Below are 20,262 nucleotides of genomic sequence, written 5' to 3'. Positions count from 1 at the left end.
AAGCCATCTGGTGTTGGGGAGCGGAATGCAAAAGGCAAAGAAATCTCTGCCCGGCTTTCTGAGTTCATAAAGGCCCTAGTGCAGGAAGGCATCCAATCACCTTGATTTCAGTGGGACTAAAGCTGCCCTGAATCGGGGCCTCGGTTGTCAGTATCAGATCTTTAAAGCACAACTCCCAACCCCGGAACAGTTCAGGGCTCTGGGCTCCCGTTCCAAACCCTTGGAAATATTTGTTTTTTTTTCCCCCCACAACCCCATTGCTTTTCCTTGGTGTAACATTCGGTTTTTAGTTATTGCTGTTCAGGAGCTAAGGGGGTGTCAGGATCCTGAAAATTCACATCTCATGTTATCATCAGAGATCATCTCAAGCTGCAAAAGTGAAGCCCAGGCCCTGACCTCCCACAAGCATGGGGGAGTGGTTTGGGGGGGAGGGAGGTTTGCATCTGGGCCCTTTATATAAAGAGTCATTGTGCAAAATGCTGGTCCAAGTTCAGGTTTCAAACCTCCCTACTGCTTCGGGGTGTTCGGCTCGAATGATCAGCCTGGAGAATAACGGAACACATCGGGTGCTCCGTTGTGGGCCAGAGCACACAGAGATGAATGGGAGCGGGCGCATGAGCGGAAAGACTCTTCATTGGTACACGAAGGAGCAGACTGGCGTAGCAGTGGGCGCGATCTGACTCTTACAGAGGATACTTCCACACGGGGCCTTCCTCACGGGATGCGCACAGGATGAGGGCCCAGATCCTCAAAGGTGTTTAGGTGCCTAACTCCCTTTGGTTTCAATAGGAGTTAGGAGCCTAAATACTTTTGTAGATCTGGGCTGAAGAGCCTGGCTCCCAGCATGAACTAATAAGGTCCAGTTTATCCAGTGGAATGGGATTTTGGAGAGAGCGCCAGCTTTTTCCTCCTCCCTCCTGTATGCTGCACGGTGAAGCCATTTTACCCTGGGGAAATGGCATTTGCTCTAGAAATGCAAAAGAACCTTCCCCAGGAAAAAAGAGATTGACTCTAAAAGAGTCACTAAATCTGCCTTGGCCATGTCCTCGCATTTCTCAGCAGGCTAACGAGTCCTGAGCGGACAGTCCGCATGGCTGTAAATCTGAAAGAGGCTCAGACTTCATGTCGTGTCAGTGTCGCTAGGCAATTAAAGATGTTCAGATTATTAAAAGGGGGCAATACCCCCACCCTTAAAAAAAACCACCCAACCCAACAGCAGCAGCCTTATTTGATTGCATTTCCCATGTGATGCACCCAAGCACTGGGTTTGATTTCTGCTGTAACTCTTCATTCCAGATGGAAGGGTCAAGTACGAGCAGGACCCTGATCCAAAGATGATCTGGGAAACTTGATGTGACTGTACCTACTTGACTGCATGTTCTGATTCGGGGGGATATATGGTCTCTCTAGCAATCTGAGCAACTCCTTCGCACGTGGGCTGGCTGCTGGAATATCACTGTCGTAAAGGAAAATGGGAAACCCACAAACTTGGGGCGTCTCTTTTAAAGGCAGTCAACGAAATGCTGTGAGGCCGATGCTTACGGCAATGGATTCTCTCTGTGCCATTCAGAGCAGTCGGGCCCACTCAATTCAATGCCCATTTACATCAGCTGAGGATTCGGCTCAGGTCTGAAAACATCCTGAGCTTCATCGGCCTCTTCTTTGCACCTTGTGTGGTCACCTACCCCTGCACAGGGTGGTCCTGATTCTTCACCTCCCTGTGAGTTGTGCTGCCATTTGCACCAGGGCCAAAGGAGCACAAGATGCCACCACACCCAGAGTGGCAACATTTCACACTCCCTTTGCACAGGTGCAGAGTGACTGCGCTGGGTGCCTGGCCGTAATAAATTCAGTCTCCCCACCTGGGTATAAACGTATTCACCACACACACACCGGTCCCTGCAGCTGCCACAGTGCACAATAGGGGTGTCACCTCAGCTCAGAGCCAAGCTACCTCCTTCAACAGACTGGGCCAATCTGAACACTTCCAAGCAATTCCCTGACACAGTTCCGCTGTCTTTCCTTCCATTTCGCCCTCATTATCATCAACTGTAGATGCCATCAAAACCCGAAGGCAGTGCCTGCCAAGAGCACCGCAAGCCGGGCGCGTCAGCCTCAAACCAGCATCGAGAACAGGATGTCGTTTCTAGGGGAGGACGCCTGGAACTAGTGACATGAAGCAGGAGCAGAGAGGGGGAAAGTATGACTAATCCTGGAAGAAGACACTTTCCAGCTCTCTCCCTGATTACAAGGAAGACCTGCCACTACCATATTGCGCAGCCCGAACCATGTAGGATATGTGAACGCGCGTCAGCGCTCAGAGAAACTGGGGCATAATTGGCGCTGACTAACGCAGCCGTGTCTGAGAGGCCGAGATGCTTCAGTGACGCGCTTGTAAAATGTGTGGTGTGCGCCTCTAATAGCTGGTCGTTTGAAGGTTCAACTCCTCCTAGTCCTGTTAGCTAAAGGAATTCCCGCTTTAGCTCAAGTCTGTGCTCAGGTACTGAAGGTCCTAGGCTCTGACCCTACTCATGCAATAGGGTAAGTATGGTTTGTTTCAATCTTTTTTTATAGCCATATTTAACTCTGTTACACTGATCTAAATCCATAGCAGTGTTTAATATGCAGTGCTTTGGATCCAGAGGTCTCAAAAACACTCTATAAAGAACGGTATATATCATCTTAATTTTTCCAGAGGAGAAACTGAGGCACAGAGCGGGGATGTGATTTGGCCTGAAGTCACTCAGCAGGGCAGTGATGGAGCTGGGAATAGGACCCAGGTCTCCTGAGTCCCAGTCCAGAGCACTATCTACTGGGACACACTGCCTCCCATAGCACCACTGCCTTCATTAGATTAAGTGTGGGTCTCTACTGGAGAAACCAAGATCCTGAATTTGGTTCTTTGGGTCTTTGCTTCCCATTAAGGTCTCTGCAGATTAAAAGGTGAGATGGAGCCTAAGAATTCTCATCTGTTCTTTATCAAAGCAAATGTAAGAAACAGAGTATGTGAGACAATGGACCCCAGCAGAACCGACTCACACCATATGCGACCGAGCTGTACTGTTCCCTGAGGTGGATGCTTTTTATGCCGCATGGACCAAATTCTGCAGCTCTGATTTAAGCAGATTTATACCAGCGTATCTGGGGGCAGGATATGGTCTCATGGGGCAGGGGGGAGGGGCCGAGCAGGATATTTCAGGTTAAGTTCTGCTCAGCCTTCAGCAAGTCGAGCTGGCCTGCAAATGAAACACACGCCTGAAAAAGGAACGAGCCATGAATATTCTTTACATTTTTCGTCCAGTTCTTCCCAGACTGACATAGACATAAAACCCAAAGCATTTGAAATTTGTTGGACATAATTTTCATCTCTCAAACAGAAAAGCTCCTTGAAGGAATGTGCTACTTCAGCACATGCTCATATTATTAACAGAGACCTATAACTCACTGACAATAACCTCCTACTCTCTTACCGATGGCACCTTTCCCATCCATTGACTTTGGCAAGCCGGGGAGCGTGTCTTGCAAAATTGCAGTGGGCTCCCATCCAGCTCAAAGCCCCCAGGTCTGGAGAGGGGGGGGCAGACATCAGGCAAAAGGCAAGACAGAATATCATTTATAGGGCCTTTTCAAACAATGCTTTCAGCTCCCCTCCCCCACCCCCATTTTCTTCGTGCACAGGGGATGGGGGCGCTCGGAAAACAGCAGATCAGACCACAAAATCAACAGAAAAAAGGCTCTGGGGTCTTTTTAAACAAAAGGTTTGACCTTCTCTTTCCCCGCCTCGTGCCAGCAATACCATTTTTAAGGGACTAATGGGGAAGCCATATCTCCCCAACACTCCATTGAGGTTAATGCCGGGGTTTGAAGAGATTGTCACCCTGCTACAAGGCCTCTGGTGTGGCGAGAGGGGTGGGGAAGGGGGATGCTAACATGTGCAGCCCTTTCATGTGACTTTTGATAATTAAAATTCTTCCACTCTTCTCTGTGCTGATTAGGCCTCAGCTGGAGTATTGTGTCCAGTTCTGGGCGCCACATTTCAGGAAAGATGTGGACAAATTGGAGAAAGTCCAGAGAAGAGCAACAAAAATGATTAAAGGTCTAGAAAACATGAGCTATGAGAGAAGATTGAAAAAATTGCATCTGTATAGTCTGCAGAAGAGAAGACTGAGAGGGGACATAACAGTTTTCAAGTACATAAAAGGTTGTTAGAAGGAGAAGGGAGAAGAATTGTTCTTCTTAACCTCTGAGGATAGGACAAGAAGCAACGGGCTTACATTGCAGCAAGGGAGGTTTCGGTTGGACATTAGGAAAAACTTCCTAACTGTCAGGGTGGTTAAGCACTGGAATAAATTGCCTAGGGAAGTTGTGGAATCTCCATCATTGGGGATTTTTAAGAGCAGGTTAGACAAACACCTGTCAGGGATGGTCTAGATAATACTCAGTCCTGCCATGAGTGCAGGGAACTGGACTAGATGACCTCTCGAGGTCCCTTCCAGTCCTATGATTACTGCTGGGGAATACCCCAGGATTTCAGGACAGTTGGGATCTGGATCCAATACTTTGCAACTGGCTTCTTGTCCTGCTGTGTAATGGACTAAACATCTTTGTATTTGGGGAAGTTTAGGTTTGATTTTGTATCTGATACCCATCACTACCCTCCACTTATCACCTGCATTCATCAGCGGTCAGACTCAGCACACAGACTGAGACACGGGAGCCCCAGAAGCCATGCAGACTCGTAGGCCGGAAAGGAAACCCACTGGCAAAGAGCCTTTCGAATAATAATCATGGGCGTCAGGCAGGTCAGCTCTCTGGGACCTAGTCTTGCTTGGAGAGCTGGGATTGGGGCCTCAAAAGCCATAGTTGTCTGGTGTATCAGCATGCACCACTTCATGTGTCATCGCTCACCCACCAACCATCTTCCTGGAGCCTCAGCCCATGCACCAGGGCAGTGAACATTTGACAGAAGCAAGAGCAGCAACCGCCAGCAGATGAACTATTTACAAGTGAGCATTTGAAAGAATAAATATTTAAATATGTGGAAAAGGGAGCTGTTTAAAGAGGAGTATAAAAATAATAATAAAACCCCCCAGCAAGGATTGACACTGGGTTCATCACTCTAGGAACCACAAACCAACAAACGGGCTGGGGTCTGACTTGACATCTGGCAGACACACAAGCCAACCTGGGGGCTAGAAAATCCATTACGCATAGGAGCTGTAAGAAGCTCCATACCAAGCCTTTGCCCTGCCCAGATCCCTGTTTGGAAAACTATGTTCGGCTCCCCTGGCAGTGGTATTCTTCACGTGCTGTGAAATGTTCAGCAGCTGCCACATTCCAGCCAGAGGTGGCTGTCTGTCAGTGGTGGGTGAAGTGATAGATACATACATAGGCACATGTGGGAGGCAAATTCAATCTTGGTGTAACTCCATCAAAGCCAATGGAGTTACATGAAGTCACACATTTTGATCAACGTGTTTTTAAAGGGCTTTCGGATCTGTCAAGCTGAAAGCTTCTGTGCTTGACGCTGCGTGTGCGCAAAGATGGCGTGATCATCATTAGACATGGAGGGGAGATTGTAATAGCTGCCTGGACAACCCAAATCCCTTCATTAAATTTGAGAATCTCAGCTGCAGTTTATGGAGATGAGACGAAACTGCAAAGCTCAGATCTGGATTACAAACCCCGCACGGCTTTTCGTATGTGCCCAGCGCCCCTTATAATATTGCAGCAGGTTCTTTCCCAGATCAATGGTCTCCATCATCTGTGAGCAGCATATTTTCTAAAGAGGCACCAGCCGCAGGGCTAGGAACAGGAAGGTCATACACTATTTTTCTGCTGTCCCTTGCTAACCGTAAGGTGAGCTGTTCCTTTCCATGGTACTAGCCTGGCCCAGTGGGTCTGCTGGGTCTGCCTTTTGTTGCGATGTGACTTTTAAAGCTCGCCTCTGACAGCTTTTTTTATCATCATGCCTATAAAACAACAAACCCAATAAAGTATAATTGAAAACGAAAAACCAATTACAGAGCCGGCATCAGCGCATTCAAAACCTCACGGCCCATGTCCTGCTGCGGGGGGGAAGATAATCTTTCGCCAATTGAAATCGTCACCTCGATTATTAACTTAGAGGATTAGGCACTGCGCTAATTGAACAACAACAAAACCCAGATATAATTACCCTGTCTTCTCTCATCATTGCAATCTCCTGGTGTCTGATGGAAGCTGTTTGCATGAAAATGCAATGGGGGAAATGAGATCAACCCAACATGTAAATTCATTAAAGCTATCCAGTGTAATTAATTCCAGCTCTTCAGAGAGACAGGGGCAGCTGCCGAGAGACTGGCCCTGTGCACACAGGGAAATCAGCCTTGTTAGCCCGCAGACACCCAGTTTTGAGAACCAGCCAGCGTAAGCAAAACTACCTCGTAATAACAGGCCCAGCTTGGGCACCCAGCAGCATCTAGGAGAGCAGCTCGCATTCATTCACCCAGATGCATAGCCTCCGTTTCCCTGGCACCTCAATCAAATGCAATAGGACCAGCGTCCTGCAATTTTCCAGGAGCACTTGATGCCAGTCAGGCATCTAATTACCTGAACTGCCCAGCCCATTGGTTAGACTGTGCTGTCTCGTGATGTGACATGCTGTGTCTGGGGCTTGATCATGTTAAAAAGAACTTCTGGCTCCTGTGAGTGCCACCCTCCTCCCCACCTTCTCCAAGCCAGACCGCTTAAGCATTAGTGCAGACCCCAGAGCCCAAATGCATCAACCAATGCAGCCAGGGGAATTCAATCCACAAGCAAGTACCAGCCCAGCTGCGTCCTCTCTGATTCCGCCCCCCCACTACCTCTCTATTTATAGCTCTGCTAGGGAAGGTCTCTGTGTAACCGGCCATGTTGCTTTCCACCTGAATATGCACATAGGGGATGGGAGGGTGCTGGGAAGAAACTGACTGGAAGCCAGACTGAGGAAATCACCTTGTGCAGGCTTTATCTTCCGAAAACTCTTTCTTTACTTTGAGTAACTGAAAATGAGTCCAATCCCCCCTCCCTCCTGCGCCTCTGTTAGAAACCTTTGGCCAGAGGGAATACAGCACTTTCAGCAATTACTGACACAACAGAAAGCTCAGCAAATCCCTGACAGCCCATCCTCCCTTGCACAGTTAAATCCCCCCCACCCCGACGTTGGGCACGAGGCAGAGCAGCGCACAGTACGTTGCCTCTTGGCTGTGAGAGGACCACACTCCCTAAGGGCACCTGGTCACAGGCCTAACACTCCCGCTTAGCTAGACCTGGGCTCAGGCCACCAAGTTCAGAACAGGGGTTCCAAACACCCCTAAATTAGGAGGTGCTTGGGATGGGGGCACTGGTTTGCTACATTAAAAAGATATTCATGGGGCTACTTGCGAAAACTCGATCCACTTAGGGGTGGGATTTCAACAGTGTTGCCAAGGCTTGTGCTTGTTTTGAGAGACTCACGGCAAAGGGTGTCGTCATGAAAACCCCAGTTCCGGCAGCCACATAAACACATGAGCATGTGAGCTGTCTTTTTATTTAGAACAGTTTCTGGTTTGCTCACGTTTGCAGAGCAAAACTCGAAGACATGACCCCAGTGCGTCCTTGAGGCTCACAAACCAAGGCACAAAGGAAAAGAACCCTAAAAATCATTTTAAAATATCTCATGATTTTTTAATGTCTGGGGGCTGCCCGTACTATTTCAAACACCCCTAATACTAATCATAGAATCATAGACTATCAGGGTTGGAAAGGACCTCAGGAGGTCATCTAGTCCAACCCCCTGCTCAAAGCAGGACCAACCCCCAACTAAATCATCCCAGCCAGGGCTTTGTCAAGCCGGACCTTAAAAATGGGTATCTGGATCTGAACTTTTCGACTTTGGAGCCCTCTCTAATAATGACCACCACTCTCCTAAGTACTTTAACGCTACTGCTCAAGGATGGCCTTGTGGTAAGGGCTCAATTCCCTGCTCTGCCCCATCCGCTGCGTGCGATCTTGGGCAAGTCACGTAAGATCCCTTTAACCTCTGGTCCCCCTCTGAGATAGACAGAGAGCTCGATGGTGCAGGCACCCCTTCTCTTGATGTGCACATTCAGGGCCTACCACCACAGAGCCTTCCTTTTGGCTGAGTGCTATCGTAAGATAAGTAAGAATATGTAATGTTTCCACCCTAGCTCAGTGGGACTTGATACATAGCCACCTCAGCACTCCCAGCTCCTGCCAAGAAGCAAAGCAGAACAAAACGCTCCTCCTACACGTGCAGTCTCCTTTAGAACTGACCCGTGATATCTAGCCAGAAGGGGAGGAGGAAGATTTGGGGTTGGGGTAGCTACTAGCCTGATATCATAGCCGTACATATCCTTTTCGGGACGCCCATGAATTATCCAGTGGGCCAATTCCTTCCCACAGCCACCTCCAAGCATCATCCCTGAGCAAAAAGAAAAGGAGAAGAGGACTGTAAGCGGAGTCGGGAAATCAATTTTGAGCCTGACGTGCATTCAAAACGCCCACTGCTTGACCCAGGAATTGTTTCCGACATGAGGACAAGATGGGGAGCCCCTTATGTCTCCAGCCGGGATAACCCTCTCCTGAGCCCAATCTTCCCCCTCCGTGAAGCTGATGGGGTTTTGCTCTAGATAAAAGAAAGGAACTTTGACCTTTTTTTAGGTCTTGTCTTACCCGCGCTGTTGAAGCCACAGCCAAGGAAAAAGCCTCGGACTTCTGGCGCTTCCCCCATGAGAGGCTTATGGTCGGCAGTAAACGATTCTAGAACGCAGAAAAGATGACACAACCCATCAATACAGCCCTTAGCAGCCATGAGCTCCCCACGCGTTTCAGAGACAGGTCACACATTTCCACAGTGGGGCTTTCAAGTGCTCTCTGCTCCCGCTGGAGTCCGTGAGAACAGAGTTAGACCAACACGGAGTGATCTTGAAAATATCACCTCAAGTGTCCCTCTTACTCGGACATCTCGTGATGTAGAAGAAATTGCTGCTGTCCCTTTGAACAGGGGCATAAATAAGCAGGGATCAAAGCCGAATAGCGCTCAGTTACCATGATAATGAGCACATGCCATAAGGGCCTGATCCAAAGTCCAGTCGGGTCAGTCGAAAGATTCCCATGGACTGTGATTGGCTTTGAATCAGGCCCTGTGAACAGAGATGAGGCATGAGAATGATTGGTGGAAACAGACAGATTGATAGGTACCAGGAGAGACAGGGACTCTTCCAAAATATTCCTCCCCCAGATACAGTTTGATGCAATCAAAGTAACTCTAGCTGGCGTGGCAACAAAAATCTAATGTTACAGCCTATTTCAGTGTTTGTCTGGGGGCAATACGGGGAAATATCAGGTCAGGAAACAACAGACCCTTTCTTTCAGTGAAAGGCCTGTCTTGCGCTAAAGCCAAACCTCCCCCTCAGCCATGCTAGAGTTTGGTGGGAGATTTCCTTACTCAAAGGCTACTTAGTGCATTTGGTCTCTGGGGGAGGTGCTAAGCCCCCAGCTTCGCCCAGAAATCCTTCCAGTTCATCATTCCACCAGAACCTTCAGCAGAACCCTGGCATGCTTCTCCAAAGAGTCGGCGGTCATGGGTGCAGAGGCGATCTCAGAAGGCAGAGATGGAGAAGACCATTTTGATCATTGGTCTACGGGTTAGATCAGACCACAGGCTCAATCCATGCCACTGCCGATGGAGGACTCTTCCCCCCGGATATTTTCCTAGTAGCTTGACCAGTCTAGTTCACATCCCAAGTGATGGAGGTTGCGTTGCATCAATGGGAGACCCACTATTGCCCAGTTGAAAAGGGTTCAGCCTCTGCAGTTTCCCTGATAGTTAGACTTCATTCTTCCCTTTCTTTACCATATCCCATCGATCCTGGTTAACCCCCCCACCCCCAAGGTGATTTCCTGAACAATTCCTCTTTCACAGCATGTTCCTGACACGGGGCTTTTGAAAGCAAGGCCATTGGTTGCATGGGCAGGGGAAGACCCTGAACAGGAATCTTTAAACATAAAAGGGCCCTTTGTGAAGTGAGATGAATCCTCAGATCTAACTAAATCAGCAAATGCTCCAGGAATTATTAATTCCTCCTAAATTATTATTTTAAACAGTCGTCGTTCTCTGGCTAAATCCCACCCAATGCAAGAGAGCTGTGTTGCTCCATTAGTCATCTTTTCGAGAGCCGGGCCACGTTAATGCTATTGTTATTTTCTTTTTATCCTAATCTGTTTCTGCTGGTATGCTTCATGAATTTCAGATAAATACTTCTTTATTAACCTAATGGATTTCAGCTGAACAGATGCCCAGGGCTCCTGTGTTAATGATGTCTCATTCTGCCAATTCCCACTCCAGATAGGGCTGTCAATCTTAAAAAAAACAAACACTATGTTGGGTGGAGGAAAAAAAAAACCTCCACAGGTTTTTTTAAACCTCTGTCTGACAGTTTTCTGACTCAATGTGTCCATCCATTGGGGTGTCCGATCCCGTTTTTATGAACCCATGGGCCTTTTTTGGTCCACAATTTCCAGCTGGTTGAAGTTCTTCTCTCTCGCACTCAAGAGAAAGGAGAAGGGATTTGGGAAGAACCAATGAATAAGCTCTTCAGGGAAGACGCCATCTCTTTGTTCTTTGTCTGTACAGCAGCTATCACAAGGGGGTCCTGGTCCAGGACTGTGGCTCCTAGACACTACACAATACAGATACATAAATGATAATAAATGATATGGTATTCTTCTTATTAGTGTGTCGGTGTCTAGAGCCCCTGTACAAACCCACACAGAGATAGCCTGTACCTCAAAGAGCACACAGTCGGATGTCCATCTTAGCATATACAGACAGGGCCTTTCATTTGGAAGGATCCCAGAACTGGGGATTTGAAGGGGCTTAGGCATGCAGCTCCTGTTTAACTGCAATGGGATTTGGACCCCAGTTCCCATAGGCAATGCAAACCCCAGCCTGCGAGCAGAATTCGCTATCTCCAAAACTGAAATCGAGCCATCTCTGGGGCAAGACCTGTCAGCCGCTCAGCGTTGCATGGCAACACTACTCAACAGTTCGAGACTGGGAAAGCCCAGGAATACTGCATCCAACTGTAAAACACAGCAGGCAAAATGCGGCCCTCCAAACTGGGAGGTAGCCATGCCTCCATGACACTACAGGATCTTATTGACCATATGGTCAAGTTCTTTGTTTTGCCTCCTAACAAGAGGTTTAGGGTGTTGGGTCAAAGCTGATTTCTTCTCAATGAGCGGCTCTAATCCAGTACTGACCTGTGCCTAGCCTGGGAGATCTGATGAGACTACAGCTAAAGGAGGTATGGCTGCAGACCGAGATATTCATGCTGAATCTTCCCTTCCTCTTGCCTTTTCTACTTCTGCTCAAGCCAAGACAAACAGTATTTGGCCGCTCCGGAGCGCTGGGGGTAGTTTTGAATCCAGATCTGGACCTGGATTTTGTGGCTCCAACTCACCTCTAATTTCTACACAACCATTTAGAACAAAGTTTTCGTCTTCAACAGGGCAGGTTGCCAGATACCCCCATTTCACTGAGCAAACAGGCTAGACTATAAATCAGGGAATTAATGGGGAGAAATCTGAAGGTGGACTTAGAACCCAGGCCCCTGGCTTGCCAGCAAACGCTCTACAGGGTGAGCTAAAGGATTAGCCATGACATGCAAAGATTCCGTTATTGGTAAATCCCTTACAAGCAAATTGAGTCTCAGATGTTGATCCCTAGATTTGTCTGTCTTGTTCTTGGTTCTGCTCAACCGCAATAAAGATAAATGATAAGAAATATGAACTCAAAGCCCCTACTCTCCAAAACACAGGTTGCCTGTAAAGGAATGGTCTTGTTTGGTACGTGAGGTGTGCAGTAACCCCATTTACAATATGGGATATAACCATCCATTGGCAGAGTGGAAAGACAAATATGGCTTGGTAACCTAACACATTGCCCTGCAGAGGGAGTTTATCACATCATCAGCATAGATATTTAGGACACTCTATGTCTCTTGCACCAAAAGCATAACCAAGCTGTGGAGAGGGAGCCAGGAAAAAAAAAGAATAGGAGATGAATGTCTGATGGAAGCAGGAATCAGGACAGGGTAAAAGCAAGTCAACTGCTTTTAAACCACTGTGGTCTTTATTGGGTGAACTTGGTGCTGATACCCAGGACATAAAGGCAGGCAGCTATTGCCCAAGTTTTCCTTGCAGAGCTCTGCTGTCAGGTGCCCACCTCATTCCTGACCTGTAGCAGCTTCAGCTCCAGCTAGAGTGGTGGGAAACAGGTTTCTCAGAAATTTTAGATATTCAAACATTTTCCTGTCCCGAGCTGGGCTGAAAAGTTGAAATCTCACAAATGTCATGAACCCCAAATCCCTACATGTTTGTTGATTCAGATCAATCAAAACCTTCTGTTTCAATCATTTCAAACGGCCTCGTTTCAATTTTATTTTTTGAAAACCATCTTTTAGTCTAAATTTATGAACATTTTAAACGACAAATCATTTTGACAAAAAAAAGTGAATCTTTCTATTTCAAAAGCGTCAGGACACCCTGTTTCACCAATTTCAAAACCCTTTTCTATCCCCAGATTTTCAAGTTGGGACAGTCATTGAAATCGACCCTGTTACGGGAACAGTTTCGGTTTCAATGAGTTGACAATTTTGGCAAAAAAATGGTTCATGACGGGGCACTGGGCCCCATACAACTGCAACGTAATGCAAATTAAGGCCTGTGAATCTGGAACAGGGGAAGCTGAATTCTATCCTCGTGATTACTAGTAAGTTCCAGCTATCCACAGTGATCGGCATGACAAGCATGAGGCCCTAGATGGCATGGAACTGTTCCTATGTGGAGGATGACCCTTGTAGTTGATAAAAAGTTTCTGGGATACAGAAGTCTGGTTAACTGGACTATGCCTGTGCTCTCTGTTCTAACAACATTTGGACAGTGCTCTCCCACTGAAACCAGTTCCCACCCGCCCTGTCAATCCCATGTCACCTTTTGCAAACTGGTTTATGTCATGTCCTTGAACTCTATTTTTGCCATTAATGGGGATTTGTCCCCCACCCCAGGAAGCAAGCTGGGTTGCAAAACTATAAAGGGGACAAGCGTTTATTTTATAAAAGATTTACTGTGCAGCGCAAACAACATGCTTTTGCCATTTGTTTGTGCATTCCAAACCCACCGTGACTTGGCTTTCACAGCTAGAATACATGCAAGTTTAAATCCAGAGTGCAGGGGGTGGGGGAAAAGGATCATTGAGCCTTTAGAAATCACATTTATTGCGCTACAAATATTGTATATAAAAAAAGTTGGCTTCCTGCTGGAGACCTGGCTTCTCAGTGGAGACTGAGAGCTGTACTTACACCCTGATTTAATCAAAGCTGCGCTTCCCAGGGCCAAGGCATCTACCTTGTAAATGTCATGTTTTATCTGGTTAGGAGCAGGAGATGTGTCCTCCTTTCCCTTTGAGCAACTATGTAGCTCTGTCCCTGTGGGGCTGGAGGGTTTTTCCTTTTAAATACTTCAGTGAAATGAGAGCAGGTCTTTATGGTGCAGGCTTCTCCAGTAAATGCACAGCAGTCTTGAAATGGAACCTCAGAAGCTATTCCTCAGACTCCCATATAGCACTGCACTGTATCTCATTTCAGACTCAATACCCTTTTATATAAGCCATGCAGATGCCAGTCCTAGAACTGCCAATGGTGCTGGATTTACAGATCTGGTAGATCTTTTCCATCCCTAATGTCTAAAGAATCCAGTCATGCTGCCTAAGCATACCATATGGATATTTCCACCAAAAAGATTAGCAATAAAATAGCCATCAGCGTTGATATTTTAAAGTGTTGTCACTAGGTTTCAGAGTGAACACCAGATAGCTAGAATGCCTCTTAGAGCTATTGTTTCAGGGTGTCTGCACCCTAAGAAGGATAGTGCTTCATCTGGTTGCATACCCTTGCACCTAAAAAGGTTTGCAGCCACAAGAGCTTTAAACTTCTTTTTTTCAAAAATAAAAGCTCAAATTCTGAAGAAACTGAGTAGCCCCGCATGGTCATGTTCCCAAGGCAGAGCAATCTCCTGATGAGAACAGCTCTGCTATGAACTGGACCAAGAGCAAATTCATTTTAATTTGTACAAGGTTAGATTTGAACCAAGGGGAGCAGAGGAGAAAAGCTGCCTAAGAGTTGGATATACAGTGAAGGGTAGGGCACGGGTACACAGGTCTCCATCCAGGGCTTGGCAGGAAGATGGCTAGCTCTCTTGCTGACTAGAAGACAGACCACAGATGCATGCCGCAGGGATGACCAGGGAAGATGGGCTGGCCCAGCTGTGCGGAATTAAGTCATCCCCGTAGGACACCGTCAAAGTGTTCTGAAAAGTCACAGCTGGCTGAATCTTTGGGGAGAGAGGAGGATGCTATCGGGAAAAGTGTTCTCTGTGCAGGTCTCCAAACCTTGGTTGTGCAAAGCCTTTTCTAAAGCCTTCGTTTAAAACCCCTGACTTTGGGAAGTTGGGCCTGGTCTGGTCACGAGCCTAGATACATTATTTGGACTTCTAGACACATGCATTTGGACCCTGGGCTATTGGTCTCATGCACATCTCAACCCCATTTTCTGCAAGGCAGACACCAGGGGTCTGATTTCCAGCCATCACAGTCCCTGCTGAATATTTAGTACTGCCAGCTCATTCCCATGGATACAATGATGCCCAGATAGAAGAAACCTTCAATCCAAAGCCCTCAATCTGTAGGGGCTGCTGTAGTCTAGTGTAAGGAGTTTGGGCCAAATGTTGGGAGAGCTCTGCGCTACCCCATGACTCTGCCACTGACTTGCTATGGGACCCTTGGCAAGACACCACACATCTTTGCCTCAGTTTCCCCATCTCTAAAAATGGAGATGATAACACTGCTTTGCGATCTAGAGATGAAAAGCACTTAGGGCCCGATTTCCAAAGGTATTTAGGTACCTAAAGAGGTAGACAGGTGCCTAGTAGGATTTTCAAAAGCACCTAGGTGCCCAACGCCATTGATTTCCTATCTGCATCCTTAGGTGCCTTTGAAAAATCTGGCCCTAAGTATAATGATCATTTTCTCTAGGCCCCAGAGCATTAAAAGACCCCTGCTGGCACACCCATGCAGGAAACTATCCCTGTGCAGTGCAGAGCCGTGAAACAAGCAGCGAGGAAAGAGGTGTGTGCGTGGCTGTGTCTACACTACGAGCCCGGGGGGTGATTCTGCTGCTCGTGTGCGCACTCTCGTGGTAGCTCTCATTGAGATAGCGCGAGTGTAAACAGCAGTGTAGCCTCAGTAGCATGGGCAGCGGCAGTGGAGGTACGGCTCAGCCGTGCCACGTACAGACCCACCGGGATCGGGAGGATTTGTAGCCAGCACAGCTCAGCTGTGCCTCTGTTACCGTGACTACACGGCAAGTCATACTTATGCCAGCTCAAAGGGCGTTAGCATGAGCACATGGACACGGCAGGGGAATCTCAACCCTAGCGCTTCGTGTAGACGTACCCTAAATGTTTAGCGGTTTCCTCCCTGCATTCTTGCTTTCCTTACTGAGGTTCTGGAGTCTCTTTTATCCCTTTACTCTTGTATGCCAGAACCTGGGTTTTTTCCTTTATCCTCTCTGCTGATGACCCCAAATTGGGAATCTGTATTACCAGCTAGAGTTGTATCAGGGTATCCCTTAATCTCAGTGTGGCAAAGTGTTCCCCGACGCTGAGCGAAAACAGCTGGGAGGTTGGATCTGTCTGAGCCCGGAGGTACACTACCTCGGGCATTGTTCCGAAACACATAGAATGTTCCATCTTGGGGACCATTCTTCTAATGGGCCTGGAACTAAAATATCTCAATACCCCCACCAATGGTTACCCTGCTTCCAAGGAAAGCACCCCAATTCACCTCCCCATCTTACTCACACCCCTAGATTTGAAGGCATAAATAGGTCCCACTTTTGTAGCTGCTAAGTGGAAAGGTCATGCAAGGTGATGTGCAAAGGGAGTCAAAGCAGCTCGCCACCTCGCAGGAACTGTGTCCTAGACTATCTTTTTCCTGGTTTGTGCCCACTAATCAAAGACCTGGATTTCTGTAGTAAGTTACCAGAGCTGAGGGTGCAAATTAACTACATACCTGCCAAAAGCAGAGGCCAGTATCTGAAAATCTGGCCTTTAATGTTCAAATCCAGTCGCCGCAAAATCAGCAGTAAACATGGGTGATATTACTGCACGGCTGTACCCACTTTCTCTGGGACTGGTTTGGCTGCAGACTTTTAGCATCAAAACCACTGAGCAGTGTTGCCCAGAGAATGAGGGGGGAAAAAACCCACTGAAATGTAACAAAACTCCTGGGTTATTTTCCTCCCTATACAAGCCTTCTGCTGCCACCTTCAGGAATAGGATATCATTGCATCCAATCCTGTTCTCCCTTTGTATTCCAACGGGCTTATTTCCTTCAAAGAACAATCGGCTGCAAACAAGAGCCTCCAGGCAGAGGTCCCTTTGGTGATCCGTTGTATTTGCCAGTTCTGCTTCACAAGTCATGCCTAGCATTTCCCCACTCCACAGCATTTGTATCTCCAGAAGGCTCAAGGGGACTGGTGTGGCGTTTAGAAATGCTATACCCGTCACAGGGCTTCTGAGAAATTCAACCAGACTGAGATGCTGTGTGTACCGTGTAACAAAACCTCCTCAGCCAGGAGGACAGAATCTGCAATGGGAACCTTGAGGGCATGGGACAGCTGTGACGGCCTAGGGGCCCTCGGACAGAGATGCTGAGGGGACGGGCAGAACAAGACAACATTGAAATTCTGGGGCTCCCCTGTCCCGTTGCCCCACCCACCTTGAGACTTACATCCCCAAAATCATTACAAGCAGATCTGTGAGCTTTCCAGATCAGACATGTGCGAGAAGCACAATATCCATCATGCCAGGACAGAGCCAGCTCGGCTTTGTTCCAGCTTTTAGTGCCAAGGCAGGTCAACCAAGTTGATATTCGCTCTAATTCGCACTCCCACAAGCTGTTTGAAGCTGAGCAGCTCCAAGGAAGTGCCAAATTCTCGCCTGCCTTTGAGCACGTTGAAGGAAAGGGTTCCATTCCAGCCCTGGCAATCTAGCACCCCACCGCTTGATAAAAACAAGGGGGAACTGGCTTTGGGGGAAAAAAAGATTTGATCAATGCACTGAATGATCATGGCAAGCAGTGATCTATAGAGCCATTTCACACCCCTTTCTGCTTCTATACAGGGTCTGATCCAAAACCTACTGAAGTCAATGGGAGCCTTTCTGTTGATTTCCATGGGGGCTGGACCAGGTCCTTGTTCCATCTCTTTTGTGAGTGTGCGCGCATGTGTCTTTAAGGAAAAACCAAGGAAGACAGACATTTTATCCGTTCCCAATTTGTCTCCTTGCGTGGGTGGGTAGGAGAAAGCAAGAGAGACTGATTCATACTAACCCTGCATATAAATATAATCATTGCTAGCTCCAAACTAGGAGAATACATAGAAAAAAAAAATAATCAGTACAGACTCCTCAAGGAACGAAGCTGCACTGATGGCATGTGGAATGCACTGTCAAATATTACCTGGCCCACAGACAGTGGATTTAATTCCGGTTTTCTCCAGCACCGGGACTCTGTTTATTGCCCCTTCAATATGCTGCATGAACACATCCCAGTCCAGATCAAAGAGGCCAAAGGCAAATTTCTCAGATACCTGAGGGGAAACAGGAGCCGAGGTACACAGAAGTTAATTGAGAGAAGATGTTTATTTTATAACAAACACCCCATTCTGACAGCTGCTTAGCGGCTGCTGCCTGTAAGGTGCTGAGTATCTTCATGGCCCACTGAAATCAATAGGAACTGAGGGGGCTCAGCGCTTCTGGAAAACAGCCCCAAGGGGTGAACTCCTGGCCCTGTTGAAGTCAATGGAGTTTTGACATTGATTAAGGCTCCCAAAAAACCAATGCACCCAAAATTAGAAGCTGCTTTGGAAACTTTGGTTTCATAGGACCTTATCTGCTAAGCTGTCCAGCCAAGGGGAGGAACTGTGATGCCTAGCTAGTACCTTAACCACCCAAGCTATGAATGAGACATAGGCCCCATCAGTTAGAACCACTTGCATATGGGCTTATTCAACACCACTGTCCACTTTGTCTTAGGGTAAAACACAAGGAAGAATACCTCATTTTTTCTTGAAAGACAAGCCCATTAACTCCTGTAGTAATTGACACATTAAACTCCCCGTCCAGTTACTGTGAAAATGGAACATTCCATTCGCAGGATATAGGACAGGAAAAGAGGGCTGGGAAGGTTGAAGAAAAAGTTCATCACAAGCCACAGTCATTTACTATCACCTTCAACATTAATCCCAGAAAGATTTTCATTTGTTCGTTTGGAAGCCTTTCTCCCATTGCAGAGAGGGATCAAAATCTAACCAAGACTCGTGTTACAGGACTAGGTCATAGCTGGACAGTCAATTTCCAGTCACTACTGCCAGTAAAGAACTCACTTGGCACCATTTGATCTAGGAGAAAGGGTGGTAGGACTCAGGAACTCTAGGTTCAATTTCTGTCTCTTCCTATGTGACCTTGGGCAAGTCACTTCATCTCTTTGAGCCTCGAATCCCACTCTGCAAAGCCAGCATAATAGTACTTTCTGTCACCCAACCTTTGCCAGGTCTACTTGGCACATGAGCTCTTTGAGCAGGCACTATCCCATACTATTGGTGAACAGCACAACGGGACCCCGATCTCAGCGTGGGCCCCTGGCTGCTATTGGGAAACGAACAACAAATACTCTGGTGATCTCATTCGCAGACATGCCACTCCGTGGAGAGAAGGCAGAGGTGGCAGGAGGAGACGGTGGCATTTTTCTACTTTGAGAACGATGAAAAAGGTTTTATAGAGGCAACACCTGAGGCCCAAGCTAATAAACCCAAGACATGCCTCGTGTGGCTTGCCCAACGTCAGAGACAAGAACCTATGGCAAAGCAGGGATCTGAACCATGATCTCCCAAGTCCCAGGCTAGTGCCATAACCGCTAGACTGTCCTTCCTCTCCCATTCTTGCTCACAGGGCATACATTTCTTCAAGCAGGTTTGGTTCTGGTCTAGCTCTAAGCCAGATCCAAACAGAAGAGGCTGTCAAATCCCCTCTCCCTTCAAGTCCTGCTGAACCCAGCTCTGTCTTAATGTAAAGCGTCTTCATTTCATGCATTCTGGCACATAAGCAGGAGAGCCAAGGTGCTCATTTCAGCGCCTACTTTGTCAAAACGGTTTTCCTGGTAACATGCTTTATTTCCTATGAAAACCTCTCAGAACCACTCACCTCCTCCCAGAATATTGGATTTGACTCATATCCGCCCACGGACAGGGCATCGCCTTGGAGACGGAGATACACCGAGGCGTCGTGATCGCGAACATTCGGCATATTCTAAACAGAGGTAGAAAGGAATATCATCAAAGCGGGGCAGGAGGGGTAAAGCTTCTGCCCTTGTTCCAACCCTGCACTCAAAACTGAATGGCCCTCTTCTTCCCTGCAGCTGCCTTGCTGGATGGCCACTGTGGAGTGTCATTATAAACATAAGGGTGCAGGTTACCAGGGTTGTTTATTCTCCAAATCCTTCCACTCCAGGAGAGTCCAAGCCTGCTGGAATCACCAGCAGCTCCTCTGTGTTTCCTCCAGCATGGAAATCCCCTAGAACCTCCTCACCAAGAGGCAGAGTGCACCCCGCTCCTCCCTGTGTGTCCCATTGCAAGACTTGCCAGCGGTCAGGACTCAGAGCTCAGGCCTAGTGGAGGAAGGAAGAAGCCAGTCCTGGTGGTTTGCTACCTGCCTCACTTCTGGTTCCCCACTCCCGTGAATCCCACATTATTCCTAGCCCTCCCGCCTGCTCACCATTCTATTGCCCTGTGTGGGGTTTATCTTGCTTCCCCTGACCCTGCTGGTGGCATCAGTGCCCCGACACTCCCCGCCCAAGGAAAATCCACTCAGACCGGGTGACCAGTGAGACAGTTCTCCAGAGGCCTAAGACGAGCCAGGAGGAACCACTGACCCATCAGGCCAGTTAATAAAGCTTCCCTGCTTTTGCTCAGGGGCAGAGCTGGGCTGGATGGAGGAGCAGCTCCTCAGGGCCAACGCAGGGCAAGGCCCTGACTTGGGCCTAAGTGCTACAACAAGATGGCTCCTGAGTGACTATTCTGGTGACAGACCGATACCAACCTTATGCCATGGGCCACCCTGCCC

The 20,262-nt window shown here is 47.8% G+C and overlaps 1 protein-coding gene across 2 annotated transcripts in view; it reads right to left on the bottom strand.

Annotated features, from left to right (window-relative positions):
- Nucleotides 1–20,262, bottom strand: part of SARDH (sarcosine dehydrogenase) — a 95,986-nt gene that overhangs the window by 62,041 nt on the left and 13,683 nt on the right. For both annotated transcript variants that reach the window (XM_054007880.1, XM_054007879.1), the window contains exons 7-10: nucleotides 19,345–19,449; nucleotides 17,603–17,732; nucleotides 8,695–8,781; nucleotides 8,353–8,443 (exon numbers count right to left, since the gene is read on the bottom strand). In XM_054007880.1, coding sequence (XP_053863855.1) covers nucleotides 8,353–8,443; nucleotides 8,695–8,781; nucleotides 17,603–17,732; nucleotides 19,345–19,449 — 413 coding nt within the window. The remainder of the gene's footprint in view (nucleotides 1–8,352; nucleotides 8,444–8,694; nucleotides 8,782–17,602; nucleotides 17,733–19,344; nucleotides 19,450–20,262) is intronic.

This window comes from Malaclemys terrapin, chromosome 17 (genome assembly GCF_027887155.1).
Source record: "Malaclemys terrapin pileata isolate rMalTer1 chromosome 17, rMalTer1.hap1, whole genome shotgun sequence".
Classification (NCBI taxonomy): Eukaryota; Metazoa; Chordata; order Testudines; family Emydidae; genus Malaclemys; species Malaclemys terrapin.
Note: the sequence above shows the minus strand (reverse complement) of the source record. Positions and strands in the feature narration are given on the sequence as shown.